The 23,785-nt window shown below is 42.0% G+C and overlaps 1 protein-coding gene across 4 annotated transcripts in view; it reads right to left on the bottom strand.

Moving 5' to 3' along the window:
- The window catches only part of SPTBN1 (spectrin beta, non-erythrocytic 1), a 138,416-nt gene that overhangs the window by 89,975 nt on the left and 24,656 nt on the right, over positions 1–23,785 (bottom strand). For all 4 annotated transcript variants that reach the window (XM_054180031.1, XM_054180033.1, XM_054180034.1 and 1 more), the window contains exon 2: positions 6,557–6,753. In XM_054180031.1, coding sequence (XP_054036006.1) covers positions 6,557–6,704 — 148 coding nt within the window. In that variant the 5' untranslated portion in view covers positions 6,705–6,753. The remainder of the gene's footprint in view (positions 1–6,556; positions 6,754–23,785) is intronic.

Below are 23,785 nucleotides of genomic sequence, written 5' to 3'. Positions count from 1 at the left end.
TGCAGAAGGCTGCAGATCACTCATCCCAGTGTTGTGGGCAGCCAAAAGCACATCCCCTGGTGCATTTACACTTTCCTGATGCCATGGTGATGACTGGATGATGAAAACTAAAACAGACAAGAGTGTGCTGTGCCTGTTTGAGAGTTAAGGCACAGTTCTCACCTAAAATCAGTGCAAGGAGAGAAGCACACTGTGAAAGTTAGTGCATCACTATTGTGTCTAATACCTACGTGCGGTCAAGCAGATTTACCTGCTTGCAGGATTACCTTATGGGTCTCTCTCTGGTAATATCCTAAAAGCAGGTATGAGCACACAGTCAGCACATATACATGAGTTTTCCAACTTCTTCCTCTAGGTATAGATGGCTTTCTAATCACTTCTTAGCTACAGTACAGAATTATCATGCACCTTATTTTGCTAAATTACTGAACTGCTGCATAAGCACAGAGTCAGCACTTTGTGAATTAGGACTGGAGTTCTTCACAAGAAACCTTGAGAAGCAGACATAGTACCTGTATTCCAGTCCTGGAGCTTAATACACAGGAATTCAAAGATCTAGTGATGGGTCAGTACAGGCTCATTTGCTGACAAAACGCTGGGCTTTCCCATCTACATGTCCAACTCCATATTGCCTAGTCTTCAAAGAATTTAATTTGAGACATAAAATGACCACAGCCATCAGACTTTCTAAAGTGGGGCTGCCAGTAACAGCTTCTATCCTGCTCAATCCCCGAAGAAGCAAAACTCCTATTTTTCCAGTTCCATGTATCCTGACTGAGCACCATGTGCCAGATAACAGTTATTCACCAGGATGCAATCACTTTCATGCAGCACTGTTACTGTTTTTTCCTCTTTGCTTTATATGCAGTTCTCCACCAGTAACTTTAGAAGCAAACACACAAACCAGCAGTGACAGATGGGCTAAGCTTTTTCTCGTTTTCCAATAAAAGCACAGTGTCACAGCCAGCACAGTCAGCAGGTGACACACGAAAATACAGCCGCTTTTCTGCTGCCATGGTCTTTCCCTTGATGGCTGCATGACACAGAACATGCAAAATGATATCCTTGTTTTAAACATCAGCCTCCAACAGATTCTGGTAATGTACTGCAAGCCTAGAAACTACAGTTAAGAAACTGTTCCAGCAGTAAAATCCAGAGGGAAAGCATTGGGTGATGTCGACATTTGGAAAAACTTCCGTTGAAATAATTCCATTGTCTGATATATGACCAAAAGAAGATTTTCTTGAACTAAGCCCATTCACGCTCATCTGAGTAAGTCTGCAAAGGCCCCTTGCTGATGAACAAATTCACAGACTAATAACCAGCACTGCCAGACCAGTGCTGAGAAGATGCATCTGCAGTTTCACTGCTCTAAGGTTTTTCTTTCTGTTTAGTGTCATGTGAATCCTTCAAATGCCCTTCAAACCAGATTTACAAGCATCAGTGTACCATTGAGTTCTCTTTCCTTAACCACTTGCTGTTACTAAAATTAGGGCACTGATGCTCCAAGTCCCAGATAGCTCAGGTAAAGGATATTCATGAAATCCATTGTCAGACATCTTTCTCAGTATGCTCTTTCAAAGCCAGAGATTTATGTTGGGATTTTTTGTTTGTTTTGGCTTTGTTGTTTGTTTATTTGTTTGTCACCTGAGACCTGAAACTTCAATTTGATCGTGCAGATTTTGTCTCTTTATAATGTATACTCAAAGGAAGCAGTAGAAACTTGCTATCTGTAAGAGATAAGCTAGGCAGCAGGGACAAGCACATGCATATATTTGAAGAGGACTACAAGTGGGATCTTTCCTCTGGCTTTCCGCGCCCCCTCTGAATTTTAAACTGGAGCTGCAGGGCAATGGCTTAAACATCAGGGCCAAAAGCACAAACTAGCCCCATGTACAGTACCCAGCCCTTTCCCATTGTAAGTTTTCTCTCTTTTTTTTATCCTTAAGAAATGGATATTCTATCATATTAAAAACTTTTCAATAGTATAACTTCAGGAACAATTTGAAGGATTTTCCTGTGCTGCTTCTGGGAAAATTTAAGTTACTGGTGTGAATTACAAGCTTAGTTTCTCTTTGTGCAATAGAGGCAAATAAAGAAAGTGTGACCGTTTGACGCTGTGCCTTTAAGAAAGGGGCACACTGGCTAAATGTTTATAAAAATATTTTGGTATTCTAAACGAATTTCATTGGTAGAATTGTGGGAGGTGAGATTGTTAGACCCAGGGTAGCTGGGACTTTCTCTCAGTCTTCCTTCCTTCGCTGTCCCTCTCGGCTGGATCCGCTTCTGGGATTCTGGCCAACTAAGATAAGATACTAACTCCCTGTGCAAGGCCTTTCTTCCTTTCCTGCCCTGTTAACCGTCCACATCTCTTTTCTACCTCTTTTGGGGGAGAAGGGAGGTAGGGGGGTGAAGGGGGCACAGGGGGAAGCCCCCTCTGTGGGGGGTCTGGTTTCTGGTTGAGTTCATTTGCTGTATATTCCTGTATATATTGTAAAATACCTGTGTTTGTTGTGTTACATATAATCTGTTTCCTGGTAAAATATACTCTCAATTTCTCCGACTGGGTTTAGCCGTGGTCTCTTTCTCAGTGGGGGAGGGAAAGCAAAGCCTTTCCTTTCAAACCACCACAGAAAGCAGCACAACAAATGCAATCTCCTTACCTATGTTCCACTGTAAGGCTCATGAACATTGTGACACACAGCACTAGCAAGTATTTTGACCTGTGCACAGTCATTTGGGTGGAGCTGGAAAAGGAATGCGCAGCTTCATCTGTTCTGAGCTAAGAAGACATGCCTCTGTTATTTCACAAACTTTGAAACTCTTTTTGATTTATATGTCAGTCATCTGAGTCACAGACCTTCTGGTCACTTGGGTGAACCCTGTAAGCCCAGAGGACAAAAGGGCAAAATACAAATGAGCATAAAAGCTAGTAACTTTAGCCAAGTGTTTTTTAATATTGAATTAGCTAACTGAAGAAGTGGAAAATTTTGGAGGTTACTATTCTCACACTACCTGAAAACAGCATCTGAGGCAGCAAGCACGGTACATCTGAATGTCACAGTCCCAGACTGAGTGTGAAAAATTCTGCTGAACAACTGAACTGTTTCTTAAGGCTTGAATGCTGGATGCACCAAGGAGCTGCATAGCAAATCTTGTTAGCTAATGGTCCTTGATAGATGAAATCCAACACTTGAGAATTTGTGAATGAAGAATTTTGCACAAACATGATATCTTTCTGGCTTCTACAGAGTAGGTAGAATTACCTGGCCTTCCAGCAAGACCTTCCGAAGACCCACAGAGAACAAGGACAGGTGAAAGATGATTTCCTACACTGAAGTATCTTACTTTACAAAGGAGAGATCCAGTTACTTCCTTCTTGTATCAGTTGCAAAGGGAGTTAGTTCAACATGAATGGCAACGAATCTGGTTCCATATCCCTTCAAATCTGGATTTTGATTGAAAGCTGAGTTCCCAAAAGGTTCATTTGTATTCAGCTGAAACAATCCTTCCCATTTTTGTTTGCATGGTGTGCAGAACACTTTAATAATACCAGTTTATCTGCTGCTGTGCTGACAGTAGTGCTTTTCCGCTATTATTGGATCATACCTGCTTTAATTGAGCTTTCCTCCAATATACATTGTTCTGACCACCACTTCCTGCTTTGCTCTTTAAATATTTCAACATTCTAATGGAATGCAGGCCCATTATGATGCTTTCTGAAAGACAGTAACAGACTCTGGCCACAGAACTTATTTCCTGCCTATTCACTCTCTACCTTTGTTTACCTTAAATGAAGCAAGTTTCATGTAAATTACAGTAAACTATAATGAACATAAGATGGAAGTTTCACAGGAGAGCTTATTTAATGTGGACAGAAGATGCTTGCACCAACAGAGAGATTCAGTGACTATAAAGTCATCAGGCAGTATAAAACGCCTATGGTTGTTCTATATTTGAACTCAAGAACTTGCATCTTATAGACAGGGAATAAAGAACTAGTATTTAGTCTGTTCTGAAACCCTTCATACTAGTACAAGGAGGTAACGATACTGTTGTCAAAGGATGGCCAGTCTTGGAGGTGTGGGAATATGCTCATGCCTGCCAAGAGCCAGCACCCACCTAAGACAGACCTGAGTGTCATTTAGTAAATCTGAGCTCTGCAGGTGATGTAAAACTACTTCTGTCTCAGAACATGACAAAATTCACCCAGAATAAAGTGATGGTGCAGTAAACAGTCAAATATACAGGGGTTTAGAGCACAGAAGAGCCTTCTGACATCATTCACTGTGTCTTTGTGTGTACTATCAGCCACAGGTTTTCACACAGCAATTATCATTTCTGATCCTGTGACGAGCAGCTGAATTAGAGCACACCTTTCCAGAAACAGCCTGTCTCAATTTAAAGAGCATGATGACAGATATTGCTCTCCCAGCTCCAGGCTGCAGTTGTTAAAGACCTGGAAATGCTGTTCTGGGGAGATGCAAGGGAAGATTACCCACCAGGCAACATATCCAAAAATATATGTTGAAAGGTGCCAGCAGTGCCATGGCTCAGCCTTTAACTGTAAGCTTTGATTCACAATACAAACCTCTCTCGGTTCCTCTCTCCCTGCATCATGATTAGGCTTTCAAGCAGTGCTGTAGCCATGCAGTAGGAGAAGCCAGCACACAGCATTCTCAATACTAGCAGCAGAAAATTACAGGTATGAAATGTATCAGATTAAAAAAAACTGTATGAGTAATCGTGATTAAGAAAAAAAATAAACACATAGTACTCTGGGAAAAAATGCTTAAACATGACTCTGAATTGAACCTCTAGCAAAATTATTTGCTTTGGCTTTCGTATTTGTTTTAGGCTATCTAAATAATTCAAGTACTTTCCTTACATTACTTCTCCTTGAAATAAGAGTTTCATGTTTATTATTCATTACTCAGGTGGGGAGCTCTGCATGCCATAAAAGTAAGTGGAACAACCAGCTGCATTAAAGGCTAGATCTGGGACCCAAATGTGGCTAATGAGCTTTGTTCTAAAAGCACTTCCCACCCGAGAAGCACTAATACACTAATGTGGCAGGAGTAAAATACAGTTCCTTCCTCAAGCAAGATCAAACTATGAAAACTCCAAGTCAAGGGTCTTCTCTTCTACCACCAATCTACCATCACAGGCATCAGTCCATCTGTTTCTGATCCCCCTGAGCAAAGCCCTGTTGCAGATTGAGCATTTAACCTGTACTTTCAAATGCACACCATGATGAGAACTGCTATAATTAACAGTCTTCTAACAACAATTACACTTAGACACATCCTTCCTGCAAGCAGCTCCATTAAGTCAATACGACTGCTATTCACAGTTAGTTATATGATCTGCTTTCTGCCCACCTGTATGAACTACTTTATTTCCCTGTTGCTCAGCTCCAAACTTGATCCTGCTCCACACCTGACATTTGAGGGTGTTCTGCATCTAGTGCTCACCCACAGCCAGCATAAAGAGGAGAAAGGTCATGCTGCAGTCCAGAGTCAGTCTCATTGGAATCACAAATGAAACAGATGACACCTTTGTCTCATTACAGTTAATAAAATTGCTTCAATGTGTTACAAAGTGTTGATTTTAAATATGTCCTAGTAACTACATTTTCACTAGCAAAAAAGCTCAGCACATTTTGAGCCATTTTCATGCTTACAGTGTGTCCCACGCTACTGAGACGTTTTGTTCAGAGGTCAGGAATGTGGGCATGCTACCATAAGTCAGGAAATCATTTACAGAACACATAAAAATTGCTTTGTGGGGCAGTGCCTCAGAGTTGACAGGACATGACATAATCTCCTTTCGGCATAAACAAATTTGGTTAATGTACAGCCTTTAATACACAAATGATCAAATATTTTAAAGAAGAAAAAGACCAAATCAAATTTCATTTCTCTGCTGATGAGAATGTAGCTGAGCAGAAAACAGCATATGCTTCAGAAGCTCTGCTTCTTCAGAAAAACGTGTCGTTGCAGCATTATTTACTAAATGATCATTATCTCCATCTACGACATTCCTCCATTTCAGGACAGGTAAGATGCAGATATTTTGAAGTAGAATTTTGTTATCCTTCTCAATTTTTTTTAATTTTTTTTTTTTTCATATCTGGAAACCAACATCACTGTGAATCACAGAAGCCAAACCAAAATCATTTGAATACATAGCCAAAATAGTTAGTATCTGACTAAATGAATGAGCTGAGAGACTCAATACAACTTCCTAATTGAAAAAAAAACCAAATACACAGATAGAATCTCTGCTGTCCTATGCTTACACTGAAGAAGTCTTCATAGTAAATCTGAACAGGTGCAAAAGTCATGTATGAACACACTCTGCAAAACAACATTAGATCATCACGTTCCACTGATGTCAATGCATGAAACTATCTCAAAAATTGTTCAGTCAAACTGCACTTGACCTGAGGAAAATTTGGCTCCAGTTTACAGACAAGGTGCAGACACTGGAGACAGTGTCCCACACTATCATATATGTAGAGTATCAGAGCTTTGCTCATGTGATGAGTGCTTACCAGCTAGGGCCTTGATGCGGGATCGTTCAAACAGTCGAGCAGAACTGTTTTCATTGTCCCAGTCATCGACATCCCAGCGGTTGTTGACATCGCTGTACTGCTGTTGGATTTCAATATTGTCATAATCTGTTGCTACTGTGGTCGTCATTCTGAGTCTTCTTAAGCTAGTCTCACCATCAGATTCTTCTTAATAACCTCTGTAAAAGAAAAATATGTAAGAACAATTTAGACAATGTACATGTATTGGAATAAATTAGTAAAACTTGAGCAAGACTTCTGCTTTCAAAAATCAATTGGTTTTATTCAAAGCCTGGGTACAAACTCAAGAATAGGTTAGATACCAACTAGTCCCTCAGCAAGCAACTGAATGCTTCAAGTCATCTTTAAAAATTAAGTACTTCAGCGAGATTTCAAGCCAGTGGCTTTGATGCATGTTGACTGTCATGTTCAGCTCTGCACAGTGGAACATGTATGAAATGGTGCAGTAAGATACTTTCACAATTGTTATTTTCAAATGCAGCCTGTCGGATTTATAAATCTGTGAATGTTGGCTAAAGCATATGGAACTATGGAGAATTTAGCTAAGAAAAACCTGAGGTGCAAAGCAGACCTCTCAACACCTTTATGAAATGGTGCAGATTCCAACAGAAAAAACGCAAATGCTTAAAAAGTCACATAAGCATTTGAACAGCATTTAACACAGGTCTGGAAAAACACTTCTTTCTTCACTTGCAAATACTGAATTGGTGACTAATCCTAGACATTTGTTTATGAATTAAGCCAGATAAAACCAACTAATTGATGCATTGCTTTGAACTCTCCCTAGCAACAAAATGGTAACTCACCAATGCTAATCTTTACACTACGTGAGGCTCTCCTCTTTCAGGCAGTCAGATAGTTAGCATATTCATACTGTTTTCTAATTGGAATTTGCATGTATTCACCAGCACTAAATATAAAAGAGCTTAACACTTTATTCTAGGGGAGGAGGAGGGAGGTTATAAATGGCTGCTAAACCAGAGGCTGTGAACCCTGCAGGAACAGCCGCTGACTTGGGATCCAAGGTTTTCCCCATCACCAAGGGTGAATAGTGGCTGTTTTGTATCCTCCGTAACTCTCCGAAGTCAGTGCTCAGGGACACCCTAAGGGCTGATCCTGAGGAGCAAATGCAATTTACCTTTATAAATGCATAATAATTTTCAAAAATGCAGCTAAGTATTTGGGAAAGGGGCATGGCTAGATTTTAATAGAAATGGTCATATTACAAGAAGACTTTAGAGATTTTCCTCAGACACTCTCCTCATTTTGTGGATCCATCTGTTTATTTCCTCCTGGTCTCACACCTGTGAGAGGGAGTGCTGTTAAACAGCCTCTGTACTGCTTAAAATAGCCAAACAGAGAAGGGCCCACAGCCTGGACTCACAAACGCCGCACTTTCTACCTCAGTAGAAGCTGCAGGGTCAGATCCAACCCTTCCCACCCAGCCCCGGCTGAGGCCCTGCTAGGCAGTTTCCCCCACTGAGGTCCCCTCAGCAGCGAGACCAACAGCTGCAGCAGGCGAGCAGGAGGAAATACCCTGGTGTTTCCTACCAAAACCGAGCTCATCGGGGTACCTGGCAGGGCCAAGGGGGAGTAGCCCAGGACAGGCGGCAGTCAAGGCCCCGCCAGGCCGTCACCCTCCCTCTTCCCGCCCGACTCGGCCGTCTGGTGCCACCTGCTGACGCGGGGGAGCAGGGCACGGCACAGCGTTTCCCAACATCCCTGCACCACCACAACCCTGCGGAAGAGTCAACGGAATGGTTTTACCGGGCCCACAGTCCAGAAAAACCTGATATTCCGCTGACACCAATCCAGCTCATAAGGGAAAAAAGACACATTTACTGTCACTGCGCACACAGTTAAGAGGCATTAATTTTCCAGATGGTCCTAGGATAAAATATTGGGGTTGATTTTCCCCTGTTTCCTGTCATAGATGAGAAGGTTCCTCACACATTTACTTGCAAAATAATCCCTTCATTTTGCACAGAAATGGGAAACGAGCTACACTCAAGGCTGTTACATAAGAAACTGTTACCAAAGCCCGTTTGTGATCAACTCATCTTCACAAAAGGTGGGAAGAAATCACTTTAGTTATGTCAAGCTGCCTACAGACTGGAAGAATATGAGGAAAATTTGCTCTGGGAAAGGTCTTTAAGATTATAACCATTTGTTGCACACACCCAGGCTGACATTTTCCAGCAGGTCCTTCCTCGGCTGGCTGGATTCTGCAGCTACCAAAACAAAAAAGGATGGAGCAAAGATGGGGGAAAGGATTAAATGCCACTGGAAACATTTCTGCACAGCATTCAGCAGCTGATCCTCATCCAATATCAAGCCCAGACAAAAGCCTCCCATTGATTTCTGTACATAGGCAGAAATCAGGGTTAATTCCAATTAAATCCATGGCGTATCCATGGTATAAACAATGGGTGGATTCAGACTGCTCTACAGCATCGGTTTCACTCTTTTCAGCTTTCTGTATTCATCAGCACTCAGTGAGGAGGAGGAGATGTGCCACTGAAAAAGCAGTAGCTCAAACTATAAAAATAAAAGCAGTGACCCTAAAACTGAGATGCAGTAACATGACATGCTAATTCGGTATAGATACATAGAATACATAGAATACATAGAATAAACCAGGTTGGAAGAGACCTTCAAGATCATCGCGTCCAACCCATCAACCAATCCAACTCCGCCCAAGCAACTAACCCACAGCACCAAGTACCCCGTCAAGTCTTCTCCTAAAAACCTCCAGTGATGGTGACTCCACCACCTCCCCAGGCAGCCCATTCCAATGTGCAATCACTCTTTCTGTATAGAACTTTTTTCTAACATCCAGCCTGTATCTCCCCTGGCGCAGCCTGAGACTGTACCACAAGCTATCAAATTTATTTTAGATACCACAAGTTACCAGATTTATTTCTGTATCATCTGTGTTAAAGGTACACATAACTGGACCCAGAATACATTCAACTATAGCTTGGGCCTTATCTCTTCTCTTACCCTTCCTGAGCATCACACAAGCAAAATCTATCCTAGATAAAGCTAAAATGAGCATGAAATGAGCCCTATTATCCTACACCTATAGGATTACAAAATTGCTCTGATTCTGCAGAGATACTGACAAAAAAAGCTCACTTTTCTGGGACCAACAACATGGAAACAGCAGAGGGGTAGCAGGCACACACTGCAGGGATAAAAATAAGAACCTTGAAGTAAAGCACTGCTGTGGTGACATGAGGGTAACACAATTCACTCCTAGCTGAAATAGGCTGCCCTGCCTTCTTCCAAAGAAAGGCCCAGCTGCATAACGTGCAACCACCACCTTAAACCTGGGATGAAAAATATTTTTTTTGTGCAGCAGGTCTAATCCAGGTCTAATCCTCCTGGTGTCTATAGGAACGGGAGGGAAGATAAACTCCAGCAGAAAACTCCAGAGTCTATGCTGCGTATGTCTCTCTCTGTCAAACAGAAACACCGGCATCACCTGCAACTGCCCAGAGTAACAGGGACGAATGGTTCAGAATTTGTCTGGAACTCTTAACATAGCTGTGTTCACTATTAACAACCTTGAGAGCAATCTGTCATCCATAAAATCAGTCCTGCTTGAAGAAACTGCGTGCGTATATAACACAGACATACATGTGGCACATATTTACATTTTTAAAGCCTGAAATGTTACTTGCAGTAACTGCTCAATACCCTAATTTTATTTAGTCAGACCTCCACTGCCGGATGATTTCAACAAGTACTTTGTGAATACAGATTTGATTTACAGACTGTGCAGTCAGCACAAAGCAGGAGACAGTTGTATTGTGCCCCATTAGCTTACTGCAGCATTCTGCACTCATGCGCAAAGTGCCCACTAACACCCTTGCAAGAAATCACTACAGAATACATGGCACCAGCAGAAAGCACAGGGATAGAATAAAGCACATGTTCCAGCAGGAACAACCTTAGCAATTTAAACATCCTGGCTTGGCTTTAGGCTGAAACACTAATCTAATAAAGGTACAATGTATTCTGTGGAGAACTAAATGTAACATGAATTTCAGCTGTCAGCATCCTGAGCAGTCTCAATACAGAGGATTCCAAGCAAAACTGTTCTCAGAATTTGATAAACACAAGCATACAGATAACAACATAGTTTAGAAATGACAGAAGGCAAATTCATTACCTTTCAGAAGTAAGACCCAGTCTCCAAGTGGCCTTTATAGAGAGCTTAAAAACACAAAAAACCACAGGCACTGGGATTTCTCAGCCCTCCCAGATTCACATGCCAACAATGTGTGCACCTGGGAGATATGAGCAGGCAGTTACAGGGATAAGCAAGCACATGGGTGAAACAAGAAACAGAATGTTCCAGTCCCCAAAATACACAACTCAGACCCAAAATGGGTGAAGAAGTTGAAAATATCTGACTTAATTATTAAAATATAATTCTATTAAATTGCCTTCTGCAGTTGATACAATACTAGAAGACCTCCTAAGATTGAGTCAGTCAATCAAACCATTTCAAAGCGTTCTTTAAAACGTATTACATAATCTGAGGACAGGGAGGGGCAGGGGTTGGCACTGTCTTCAAAAAGAATAAATGGCTTCAAGAAAGAATCAACTAATAGGAGGATCATTTTTTCAGACAATTTTCAAAGGTTATATCCAGGGGTCAGACCTGTTCTATTTACTTTCATAAGTAAACCCAATTCTGTTTGTTTCTCAGATAACAGAAAATAAACAGTTTTATTCCGATCATCTGAAGAATGAACTCATTTTTCAAAAATTCATTGGCTACTTTTAAATGGCAATAATGTAATCCACTAAACACACTACAACTATAATCACACATCTGGAATTGCTTCCTAATAGTTACACTTCTCTTAAAAGTACACATTATTTTCTCAAGAGTTACTATTCTTCCATGAAACATTCTAAGCTGTAGTTAGTCTCATATTAGTCTTACTATCTAAGGATTGTCAAGAGGTTTTCATGATTGAGGACAATGTACTTTGAAGAACAATCCCCAAATTGTCTCATTACTTATGTAAATAGATTACTCCCTGGCTCATGCACAGTTTAACCTATTGCAGTTTTTCTGACAGTTAAGATAAATCCTATACAACTGAATGGCTGAGAGGACTGAAAATGGGATGCAGACACAGTTTTAGGTTACAAGACAACCATATAGGCAAAGAGGCAAGCATGAACACAACCACTCTCAAAGAGAATGGTCTCTCTCCATCTCCTACAGATCAGCTACACACATCAAACACAGCACCTTCTTTCTTGAAGCCCTCTCTGAAACCTAGACTGGATAAGCACAGAAATCAATTCGATTACCCTTCTGCAGGACTTCCATCACCAGATGCTTTCAGTCTGTATGTCCTACTGATGACTTGGATCAGAGTAATTAGTCCAGCTCTTCAACAACAAATTCACTTTAGAGTAATTATTACTGTTCAAAGGAAGATAATCTAGTTAGCATGTAACTGAACTTTGCATTTATTCTGAGCAATATTCAGGTCCCCTCAAACAGGAGCACAACAGACTTAGTATTTTTAGTATGTCAGTTTAAATCCCTGTTTAAGCTTGAGAATGGAAATTCTTCTGAACTCCAGCACCTAGACACATTGTGTCTCCCCATCAGAATGAGATGCTCACCCTAGCTTCCCCAGGAAGGAAATCAGCCTGATTACAGGTCAGTAGGGAAACCATCAGAGAAGCTCAAGACTGTATGCAAAATTACATACATGTTCAAACACCCTCACAAATCTAATTCTGTAAGCATTCTTAAAATATGGGTTAGAAACTCAGAACTTTACAGAACATCCAGACTGAAAAGCTGAAGTCCTGTGTGTAAAGCTTAGAAAGATTAGAAAATTCATGTCTTAGTTCTGCTCACTTCTTAATCTGAAGTCTGAGAAGCTGTTTTCCAACTTGTCTCCTTGCTTGTAGACCACTGTTTCATGCAGTATCAACTGCAACACGGTCTTTAGAGAAAGAACCTTCCCCTGTCCTGACAGGGCAGTGTGGTCAACACAATCACTTACATTCTGGCTTGTTTCTTCAGCTGCTAAAGCAATTATAGAAGTATTAATATAGCAAGGCTTTAACTCTCTTGACCGCCAATATCCTCTCTCCCTCCCTTCCATGCAGGGCCTGGCTCCAAATCCCATCTTTCTTTTGACAAACAGAACCATGTTGCTTATCCATCTTCCAACCCAAGAGGGCTCCACGTATTTTGTATCTGCTTTCCTGATGGCTTCCTGAGTTAACCCACTTTCTGGTACTAAGTCTTCTGGCTGTCCATGCTCTAGGATGCAGAGGCGGAGATCTGAAAGCATCCCAAAAGGTCACAGGAATGAAGCAGACAGGCTGCGCTACCAGGGAGTCAAATGCCACAATCAGCATGTAGGGCACAGACACTTCAGGAATGCAAAAACAAAGCAAGACTGAAGCCTCTTTATTCCCAATATAGACTGGAAGAGTGTGCAAAGGTCAGTAAAACCATGCAGCTTGTCCTTCACAAGTGAGGTCTACTTCCCACATCTCTGATAACCCCCCCATTTTAAAGCCAGCAACCAGGGAGTTAAGACTGGTTTACAGGCTCCTATTTTCCTTCTGAGGTCCCCAGGATATTATGCTCTAGGCCAGGAGACTGAAACATATTGTGTAAGCATTGAAACAACTTCAAAAAGCATTTGTGCTGCTCACTGTAAACAAAAATACAGCTCACTGTACTGGAAACCCGAGCGCTTTCAGCAGGGGTGACCATTACACTCCTGTGACCAACATGTGCAGTGTGCAGGACAATGATTCAAACTGTTTCAGCAAATGCAGTGCTTACAACTAAGCCCCCAGAGTTCTAGCCAAGAGCACAGAAGAACTAGTAATGACTCGAAAAATGTTACTTAGTAAACCTGAACCAAATCTCAGCTTGAAATGCCAATAAACCCCAATACCATTTTCTAGCCTGATTCTCTCTACATGTAAAGCTAGAAAATTTCACCCAGTTTCTCAACCACAATCCAGTAAATCAGTACTTCAGCGTTTTTTTCCTGAAGATTCTAGAACAAATTAATTGATATATAGGGTCCAAATTTGTCCTCTGTAATCTGAATTCAAGACACTGTCAGACAAGGACACAATCCACAATGTGTCAACATTATTTGAAGTTCTCCTAAAGCCAGAAAGGAGGTGGTGGGTGAAGCTTCATAGTAGTTTCATCCAAGACTGGAGACGTAACAGGAATTGTGGAGTGAGATTCTAGGTTCCTATGCTTCCTTTTGAAGCACCTCAGATTAGATACTGCCTCTAAACTCTCCTCTAGAGAACTCCATGCCTCTCCACCAGCTAGGAAAATACTAAACAAGAAAAAACACCAAAGCAAACAAACAAACCAACCAAAAAAAGGACATTTTTCAGTAGAAAGTGGCAGGATTTTAGAAAAGGTTAATAAAAAGTATTAAAATCGAGCAGAAATTGATGCTATCACACATAACACTTAAGGGTGGAGTAAGCACCAAATCCCTCCTGGGACTGCCCCTCCTTCTCCCCTCATCACTTTAAGAATGTGGAACACATTTTCTCAAGCTGCTAATGGAAGGGTAGTGGGGAGGGCCCTGGTAATCAGCAACTGGAACACTTCTAGTGAGCTATATTCTTCCATCTCTACTGAAAGGCAAAGTCTACAGGGATCCAGACTGAGGCATGATGGTGACATGGCTGGCACTGAGTTACACACAGAGGCACATAACACATACGAGGGTTGTGTTAATGGAACTCCACATACTGGGGGTGTTAGTCCCAGGTTTAAAGAATACAACCTCCTCATTCAGGTTTTAAGCAAAACGCAGTAAAAAAACTCAACTTCCTTTCTCATGTATTTACGGTTTTCCTTCAATGATCACTGCTGGGCAAGGCTCACACAAACTGAATCAGGGCTAAAGAAAATTCAGTAGTTTTGTTAAGATTAAGGTTTATCTGAAGCAAAGTACATTACAAGTTAGTCCATGGCTGTGCAAGTGAGTTCCGTGGATTAAACATGGCTTCATTCAATCTCACAAAGTCACCTTTATATCCAATGTGGCCAAAAGAGCTTTAACTCAGCATCCAAAAATTCTTATCTTATGAAACATTAACTGGGCATCATCAAAATCCCTTCACCCAATTTTCTGCTTCTAATTAAGTCAATAAAAAAATCACATTTCCATTTGTGCAGCTCTAAATCAGCATCAGTTGCTTTGAAAAAAACCAACATTTCCATCACCTTCATAATATCTTTCCTAAGTGAACTGAATTACTACAATATCTGGGAGTGTCCTGCTATACAAATGGATTAGCTGGAAAACAACCTGAGGGACCAGCTCATCCACTCTGCTCTGCAGTTTCTCTTCCCACCTCCACTCCTGCATTTATCATTTGGTAACTTCCATATCCCATCCATTTTCAGAAAAAGCTGTGTTTCTGTGTAGGGTAACCCATCCAGAAGGTAGCTTTTACAAAGGCTAGACCAAATTAAAGTATTTCCATGAGGCAAAATTCAAGTGTCAGTTCCTAAGTTTTACTTAAATCTGTCAAATCTGCTATTCAAACTTTGCAAATTATTCTGGTGTTGGACCATCAAAAAGCAAATGCATCTGGTCTCTTTCAAACAGAAGAGTGAAAAATGAGTGGCAGAATCAGGAACTATGTTCTGGACAGTGACCAGAATAGCAGCCTGAATGTTGTCAGGGCTTTACAAAACAAGTAATACGTGTTTGTGCACCTTTGTGCCCTGATCTGAGGCAACCAACAGTTGGCGTGCCGACACTTTTTCTGAGGAATACGACTGTCAGCAGGCCAAGAGCCCTTCACTTTCATAACCCACATATTAATTTAACCATAAAACACTTATAGAGAACACTTTGACCATGGAACTGCCCACACATTTTGATAAACAAAGTAACTTAAAGACAGCAAAACCTTCTGATGGTGGCAAGTAAATATAAGCAATATGTTTGTCATACATACTGCAAAGGTGCTCATGGTTGTGGGCTGAATGAAATCAGTAAGCGGAAATCGACTGGAGTTAAAATCTAGAAGTCTCCAGGTCGGTTCAATCCCTACTGGAACTATGAGAACAACCTTTCTTACATAGGCTCTCACTGTCAAGATAACATTTCTTCTGATACACACTTTAGCTTTAGCATAACTCAGATGTTTCAAGGTTACAACAGAAGACACAAGAAAGTGAAAATATCACTGTTTCCATATTTAAGAATAGACATGGCAGATTTTACAGAGACATGTCATGGAGATGAGACAGTGCCTCAAAGGAGCATTCAAATTGCAACCAACCTTGTAATGTTAAAAGCCCCAGCAGCATTTGACCCTTTCTCAATCCTGACCATCATTAAAGGTGCACTTTCCAAACACTTCTAAAGAATCCAGCTAAAAAGTGCTCATGGATGGGTCTTTAAGCTGAGGGAGGGCACCTGGGACATCTTTCCTCATGGTTTGGCAGGAAGGAATGCTGATGTATTTCAGTAGTTATCAACAGGCTAGATTCCAAAGAAATTACAAAAAAAAAAAAAAAATCCTTCCACAGCCATAGAGAATTTAAAGGACAATATTTAGTATTACCATGTTCTAGAAGCTATCTGTGGGTTGACCTTCACCAAAAGAATGTGAAAATATAGGGCGTCTGCAGCGGTATTTACCTTTTTCTTCAGTGGAACAAAACAAAAAGTCTTTCTTAATATTTTTCAAGTGCTCATGCTGAGCAGAGCTCCAATGAAAGCCATTTACCTTCAGAAAGGAGTTCCCCATTTTCTGGTCTCTACTCTCTCATGACCCAGCTTATATGAAACAGAACTCTGAGCTTTGGAAAACAGCTGTGTGTCAGTGAAGGACTGAAAACTGAGACGCTCCCACTGCGTGAAGTCTGTCAGACATTTGGTTCTTCTTTGAATGAAGGCATCACTGTCTGTGTTCAGAAACTACAGAAAAACCTTAAAATCTTGACCCTAGCCATGACCCCAACTTGGCAGGAAGTCCCAGACAATCTAAATGCCCTGGACAACATCATTGTTTATTTTGACAGTGCTCCAGAACTAATGCCCCAGCAAATTGGCAGTGCCAGGTGGTACCCAGCTCATCGCAGACACTGACAGGCACCATGGAAACAGCAGTGGCTGAGGTGTCTGGCTAGCCTGAAGCCTAAAATAAAATATTCCTTCAGAAAAGATGTATAAGTCTAAGTCCCTTGATGGTTCAATAAATACTGTTGTTGTGTACGTGTGACCATGGAATCTAAAGCTAAAAGTTTACATCTATTAATTCAAATGAAGAGAGCTACAGCCAAGTTTCTGGGGACAGGAGAGGGACTGTGCAACATGTCTTCATCAATCATAAAGCCAGAACTGGAGGTTTCTGCCTCAATTCTCACTCCTGCCAAGAAGAACTTATACAGAATCAGCCATGAATTATATTCACAACGAGCAAACATTTGCAACGAGAGGACAACTGAGCCTGCATTTGCAATGTGTGAATGCAAAAGCTAACTCATGGCTGGCTGCAGTGGAATGACACACTTACATCCACAAGCAGATTCCTCCTCCTGTGGCCTCTCTCTGGGAACCCGAGATGCAATAGTTCTGACCTCCTTACAGGAGAAGGGCTGCCAAGTAAACAGGCCTGAGGATTTCACCAGCCAACTGCTGTCTCTCCATTTCCACACCCCACCCTTCCTAGCCTTGTTGTTAATCTATCTTCCAACTTCTCTGATGGTTAATAAATGTGCATAGCCAACTTTGGGATTAGGACCATGGACCAAGGGCACAGTCTGTACAGAGAGTAAAACCCACTGTTTCCCAGTGCTGTTGCCCAGCTGCTGGAACACTGCAAGGCCAACAGGCACAGAGAAAAAGATGGGTGTAGCAAAAAACTGCTTTTTGACCAAAGCAATGCTTCAAGCACTGAGACATGTTTGATAAACTGAAACAAAATGAGAATGTAACAAGCTATGAGTTACTTCAAGATAGAGAAAGAAATATGTCTATGGGACCTGGCCATAACAGTCCACAAGATTTGGATGTACGGCCAGGCATACTTGCTGGTAACACATCAACAGATAGGTCCAAGCTCAACCAACGCATACCCAACCTATAGATGAGTGGCAGTAAGCCAGAGCCTCCAGAGCCTCTGCCCAGGCTCTGTGTCATTTTGCCTCCCTGGATGCCCATCAGCTCCATGTCTCCCTTCCAGAAGGAGGACCATGCAACACACACCTGGGTGATGCTGCAAGGCTGAGCTGAGCCACAGTCAGGACAAGCTGTAGCCGTGGGAGGCTGAGCATGAGAATTCGGGTGTGCCTATAAGGGAGAGGACACAAAAGCAGGGAGTAATCTCAAGATATACTGCTTTAGACCTAGACAAACCTCCTTGGTATTGGAGCTTTCTTTTTAAGGGCAGGGAAAGGCTCCATCACTCTTAGCTAAGACAGACTGCATGAAGGCCACCTTGTCCCTCCTCAGAGGTGCTGGTCAGGGGAGGCCACCTGATGACAACTTCCAGGGCAGGAAGAATGAGACTGAGTTGTTTTGGCTCTGCCTTCCAGCTGCCTAGCAGCAGTGGGAAACCACACCCAGGGAGACGCCTAGAGAGAAAAGGATGTTTTGTTGTGTGGGCTTTTGTTCTGAGCTTTTTTTATTAGTGATATTTCACAGCCAGGCAGGCAGAACATGGAAGCAATTTAAAGGGCCAGCCTGAAAGAAATAACCTGCTACATGTTTAGCAGGTTTTGAATTAGCAAACAAACAAAAACCAATTCTGGGGGCGAGAATGGGAAAAGGTTTGTTAACATACTTCAAAAGGCAACAGCAGGCGATATAGATGAAGCAACGGCTGAGGGAGCTGGGGGTGCTTAGCCTGGAGAAGAGGAGGCTCAGAGGGGACCTTATTGCTGTCTACAACTACCTGAAGGGAGGTTGTACCCAGGTGGGGATTGGTCTCTTCTCCCAGGCACCCAGCACCAGAGCAAGAGGACACAGTTTCAAGGTGCACCTTGGGAGGTTTAGGATGGATGTTAGGAACAAGTTCTTCACAGAGAGAGTGATTGGCCATTGGAATGGGCTGCCCAGGGAGGTGGTGGAGTCACCATCACTGGAGGTGTTTAGGAAGAGACTGGATGAGGCACTTGGTGCCATGGTTTAGTTGATTAGGTGGTGTTGGGTGATGGGTTGGACTTGATGATCTCAAAGGTCTTTTCCAACCTGGTTAATTCTGTTCTATTCTATTCCATTTTGGCAGCAGGCTAAACTCCAGTCACCAGCCCATGAAGGAGAAAACCCAAGCCCAAACACACAGAGACTCTTGGTAAGAAGAGACACAAGACAACTCTAGTTACTGCACATCAATGATGATATGACCTATCTGCTCTCACTTGGTCCTAGCACAACAGACTCCAAAGACCTCTCTAGCTGAGCTAAGTCTGCTCACAGCAGAGATGATTAATCAGCTCAGTGAGGTCTGGATGAAGAACTGTCCTAGTAAAGAATTCAGTTTTGAACAGTGTGGTTGTCCCAGAGGAGGCTCTTCAAAACCAGCCCATAACAAATATTTCCTTCAGAATGTTGAAACCCAAATCACAGCTAATGTCTTGCAAAGCTTTGCTGCTGGATGGCCAAACTCTGAGCAGTACTGAAGTGTGTCATAGGTACCACACAGAGTTTAGCTGTTATTTTTTAGGGAAAGTAAAACCAGAATTACTAACAGAGTGCGACAAGATTTACTTTGGTGAGATTATGTGAAGACAGTTGGTTTGGGAATGCCAGCATCCCTTTGTGTTCAGAACTGGATGGAAAGTGAACTGAGAAATAGAGCTGAGCAGTCTGATATTAAACATGCCACTTGAAAACACGCATGTTGAAAAATCAGTCTTCAACTCAGCACAAACTGCAACAGTTTCAATGCAAGATAGTCGGCACATCCATTACTCATGAGCCGAGAAGGAATGCCACTGCCCCACCACATCTGCATGATAAGCCTCTGTCCCCCTTCAGTGGGGAAGTATCAGAGCACTGTATAACCTTTAAAGTATTTCTCTTAGAGTCCTGGATTTGTCTTCATGCTTTACAAAGAGCCCACAATTTTTTTACTCGGATAGTGCACTGACAGGTGTCCACAGCAAGGCCTTGGACAGAGAGGGAGCACACCAACAACAGGTGTGTCTCTGTTTTGCTGGTGTGAAAGTGCAAGCACTGGCATGTACACACAAAGCCCAGCACCTGCAGCTGCTGTGGCCTTGAGCACAGGGCTCCATTTCAGAATTCCATAGTCATTTCCCCTCAGAGGGACAAGATCCTCTCTGTGCACATGCACGTTTGACTATGCAAAACCAGAAGCAATTTGAGAAGAAGAGGAAAATGTCAGCAGTGATACAAGAAAAGCACTGAGTTAGATAGCATACAGCATCATTTTACCAGGGCAACACAATTTCTGGTTCAAGTAACCACACAGAGCTTGAGCTGCTGGTTCCCAACGAGAAGGAAACATGTCTCATCCTCCCCAGAGCAAACAAAACACACATCATCCACTCATTAGCCTCCTGGCAGAAGATATAAGAGCATCACATCCAAACTGGTCTCTTCACTTCCAAACTAACCTCTATGGGGTTAGTGGGTACTAACCAGAGGAAGACAACAGGTAAAACTGAGCACACTGCTTGCATTTGCCCACACTGAAACTTTAAATGGACACCAGCTGTTAATTCCTTTCTACATTCTTCACATTTCTTTGGCCAACTCCCGACAAGACTAACAAAAACCTTTCCCCTTAAAACTTTCATCTGTATAGATAGAATAGTCAGGCATTTTCAGACAAGGAAAAGAAACATGTATCATTATGGCCTTAATTTAAATGCATGCCTGCGGGTCTTCAGTGCATCCCTGCCCTTTGAAATGGGTTGAAGAGCCTTAATGTCAGCTAAATTAAGTCAATTTGTTATCCAGAGTACTCCTGACCAAACAATTTGAGATGCATCCTGGGAGGAAAAAGCACACAAGCAAGAATTTAAAACCCTGGGAAATAAGATGACGACTGCAGAGCAAAAGCCCAGAAAAGCTACATTTTAAATAACCTGGGTCATTATTTTAGTTCTTTGATGTTTCTGCTATGGCTAAGTCTGTGGGTTTTCTGGTGCAGATATTTCATGTATGCAGATATTTCAGATATGTACATCCTTACATGCTGTTTCCAATGAGATAAAGATATTCATCATTTCATATATGAAATAGCAATGACTCTTTCCAGGTTTCTCATGTCAGCCTGCTAATATGAGTGCCATCTTGTACGCTTTTGCACTTTTGGCAAAAAGGGGTGGCATTCCTGCAACTACCCAAGCTGCCTCAGATGCTTTACAGGACCATCACAATATTCTTCTCCCAGACTTGATGACAGAGCACTTGTACTTATGAATAGCATGAGAAAAACCTAGAAAATAACTTTGTAAAAGTGGCGGCATCACACTATCAAAACAACAAAGTGTTACTTGAAACATCTCTCCATCTCAGAGACTATAATCCATTTTGGCTCATGTGAGCTTGAACGACTCTGCAAGGTCCTGGACTTTGCAGCAGCCACAGCCTTGCTCCTCCCAAGAAGCTACTCCAAGCCTGTATAGGCCCTCCAGCCAAGGAAGCACCCAGCCAAGCTGCAGCTGCAGTGACACAACCCCTGGACAGCTTTACCCCAGATGACCGCAGCAAGCCTGGGGCCTCAATATTCAATTACTGACAGATGTCTCCCAGGCATCAAGGCTAGATGAAGGGCTCCCCAGCATGCTCTACTCCCCAACAAGTGTCCAGAGCAAGAAGTATGTTCCTCCAAGGTGTGCATTATTCACAATTCTAAATACTCTAAGTAAAACAGGCAAATAAACAAACCAATGAGGTGGAGCTCTTTCAAAATACTGAACTATTGCTATTGGCACTTTGTTATAAACAGCTTCTGGCAACATGTAAATACAACTTCATTTGTATACAGGGGCTTTGCTGGTCTGGTACACCCAGGGAATGGAAACAGCTTGGTGACAAGAGAAAACAATCTTAACAGTCATTTGGTGCAAGAGCTTCTCTGCATTGACCTCACAGGCAAACAGCTCTATTGCACACAGTATTTTCACAATGAGCCCTCAAACAATGTCGTGTAAAGCCCTCAGGGGAAAAAAGACAAAACAAAAAACAAACACACCACAAGCAAATACATTGTGTTTCTTCTCTGATCACTCAGTTTCAGTTGGTTACCAGTTGCAGAGCCCCAAACCTGCCTATAAACCCCCCCAGTCACAGTACAACCAAGGTTGGAAGAGACCCCAAGGATCATCGAGCCCAATCTGTCTCGGTAGCCCTCACGACTAGACCATGGCACCAAGTGCCACGTCCAATCTCCTCTTGAACACCTCCAGGGACGGTGACTCCACCACCTCCCTGGGCAGCCCATTCCAATGTGAACGACTCGCTCAGTGAAGAACTTTCTCCTCACTTCGAGTCTAAACCTTCCCTGGTGCAGCTTGAGACTGTGTCCTCTTGTTCTGGTGCTGGTTGCCTGGGAAAAGAGACCAACCCCTTCCTGGCCACAACCACCTTTCAGGTAGTTGTAGAGGGCAATGAGGTCACCCCTGATCCTTCTCTTCTCCAGGCTAAACAATCCCAGCTCCCTCAGCTTCTCCTCATAGGGCAGTCACAACAAGCAGCAGCAGAAACTGGAGAAAAACCCCCATAAAGCAATGATATGTTAAATATCTGATTATTATTTCATTCTCATTTGAGGTTTTTGTCTGGGAAATAGACCCTCAGTTGGCACATAGCCAACCCAACAGCTGCATTGCTTTTCTACTTTCACAAACCCCCTCAAAGTTGGCCAAAACCCTGTTTGTGCTGGCAGACACCCAAGATTTTATTATTATGTACTATTAGTTCATAGTGAGAAATGTGCACTACAGGGGAAAAAAAATATCTGGAGAAGCTAAGTAATTCGGTACAGATGTTGAAGATTTATGAAACCTATCCACTGGACAGTATCTCACATATTGTTTCTATCACCTGTTTGCTTTCTGAGTTTTCAATAAGATAACTATGTGTGCTATCCTGCAAGACTATTCTAGAATTCCTCCTTCAAAAACCAGTAACTTTTGATCTCCACTTGTCTCCTCTAAATAAAAATTTCTCTTCATAGTTCTACAAATGCCACTTGATATGCATTTCATATTTATATAAGATCTTGGCTGTTGTTTTCATTATCTGGCAACTTTCAAATGCAATCAGACTATTTCATTCTTTCTTCATGTCCCAAAAACTAAACCTGACAACGTATCATGCCAAATCCCCAGGACTTAAAACTCACCATAAAATCTCATCATCCCAAAGACACTGTTCTAAATATCTAAGCATTTTCACCCTTTTTTATCCTTTTCCTATTTACTGGCAAACAACATCTGCTCAATGTCTTCGGGGACTGCTGCTTCCCCGATATTACACAGATGACCAAACCTCACCCAGCTAACACCCAGGTGAAACTGCCTACAAAGATCACCCAGTCCCAGACAGATTTTTCAGACTTGGTTCAATAAATTTATTCTACAAAATACTGGGAATGTGCAAAGTGCTGCAGCTGACAGCAAAGACTATGAAAGTAAAAAGGCAATAAAATCATTGGCATTTTTCATAACTGACATGCAATGTTTTTGCCATTTCCAATTACATCATGGGTGCTTGCTTTCCACCAGCATCAAATGGCAGCACAAGACACATCCATGTTTTTATTTTCCCAAGAATCTATAATAGAGGATAAATCAAAAGAAAAGAAAAAAAAAAGAGTAGTATTTCTGTAAGCCATCACAGGTGACATTTCTGCCCCAACACTGTCAAGCAAGAAGCATCCAAGCTCCCTTCCCTCCTTGCCCTTAGCTTGGTCGGATAACCTGACATTCCTCTTCACCTTTCCCACAGGCCACAGCTGCTGAAAAACTTCCTGAAAAATGATTTCATCTTTTCCAATGATGTAGCTTACACAACACAGATTGTATGAAGGTCATGACCTCATTACAAATTTAGACACTCAGTTCTTGTCTGGTGGAAAAAAAGTAGATCTGGTAAATTTGGAGCGCTGGGGAAAAAAGTCTATGGAGATTAAGTTTTTCCCATAGCTCTGAAA

This window comes from Dryobates pubescens, chromosome 3, assembly GCF_014839835.1.
Source record: "Dryobates pubescens isolate bDryPub1 chromosome 3, bDryPub1.pri, whole genome shotgun sequence".
Classification (NCBI taxonomy): domain Eukaryota; kingdom Metazoa; phylum Chordata; class Aves; order Piciformes; family Picidae; genus Dryobates; species Dryobates pubescens.
The sequence above is the reverse complement of the archived record's forward strand: the minus strand, read 5'-3'. Positions and strand labels throughout refer to the sequence as shown.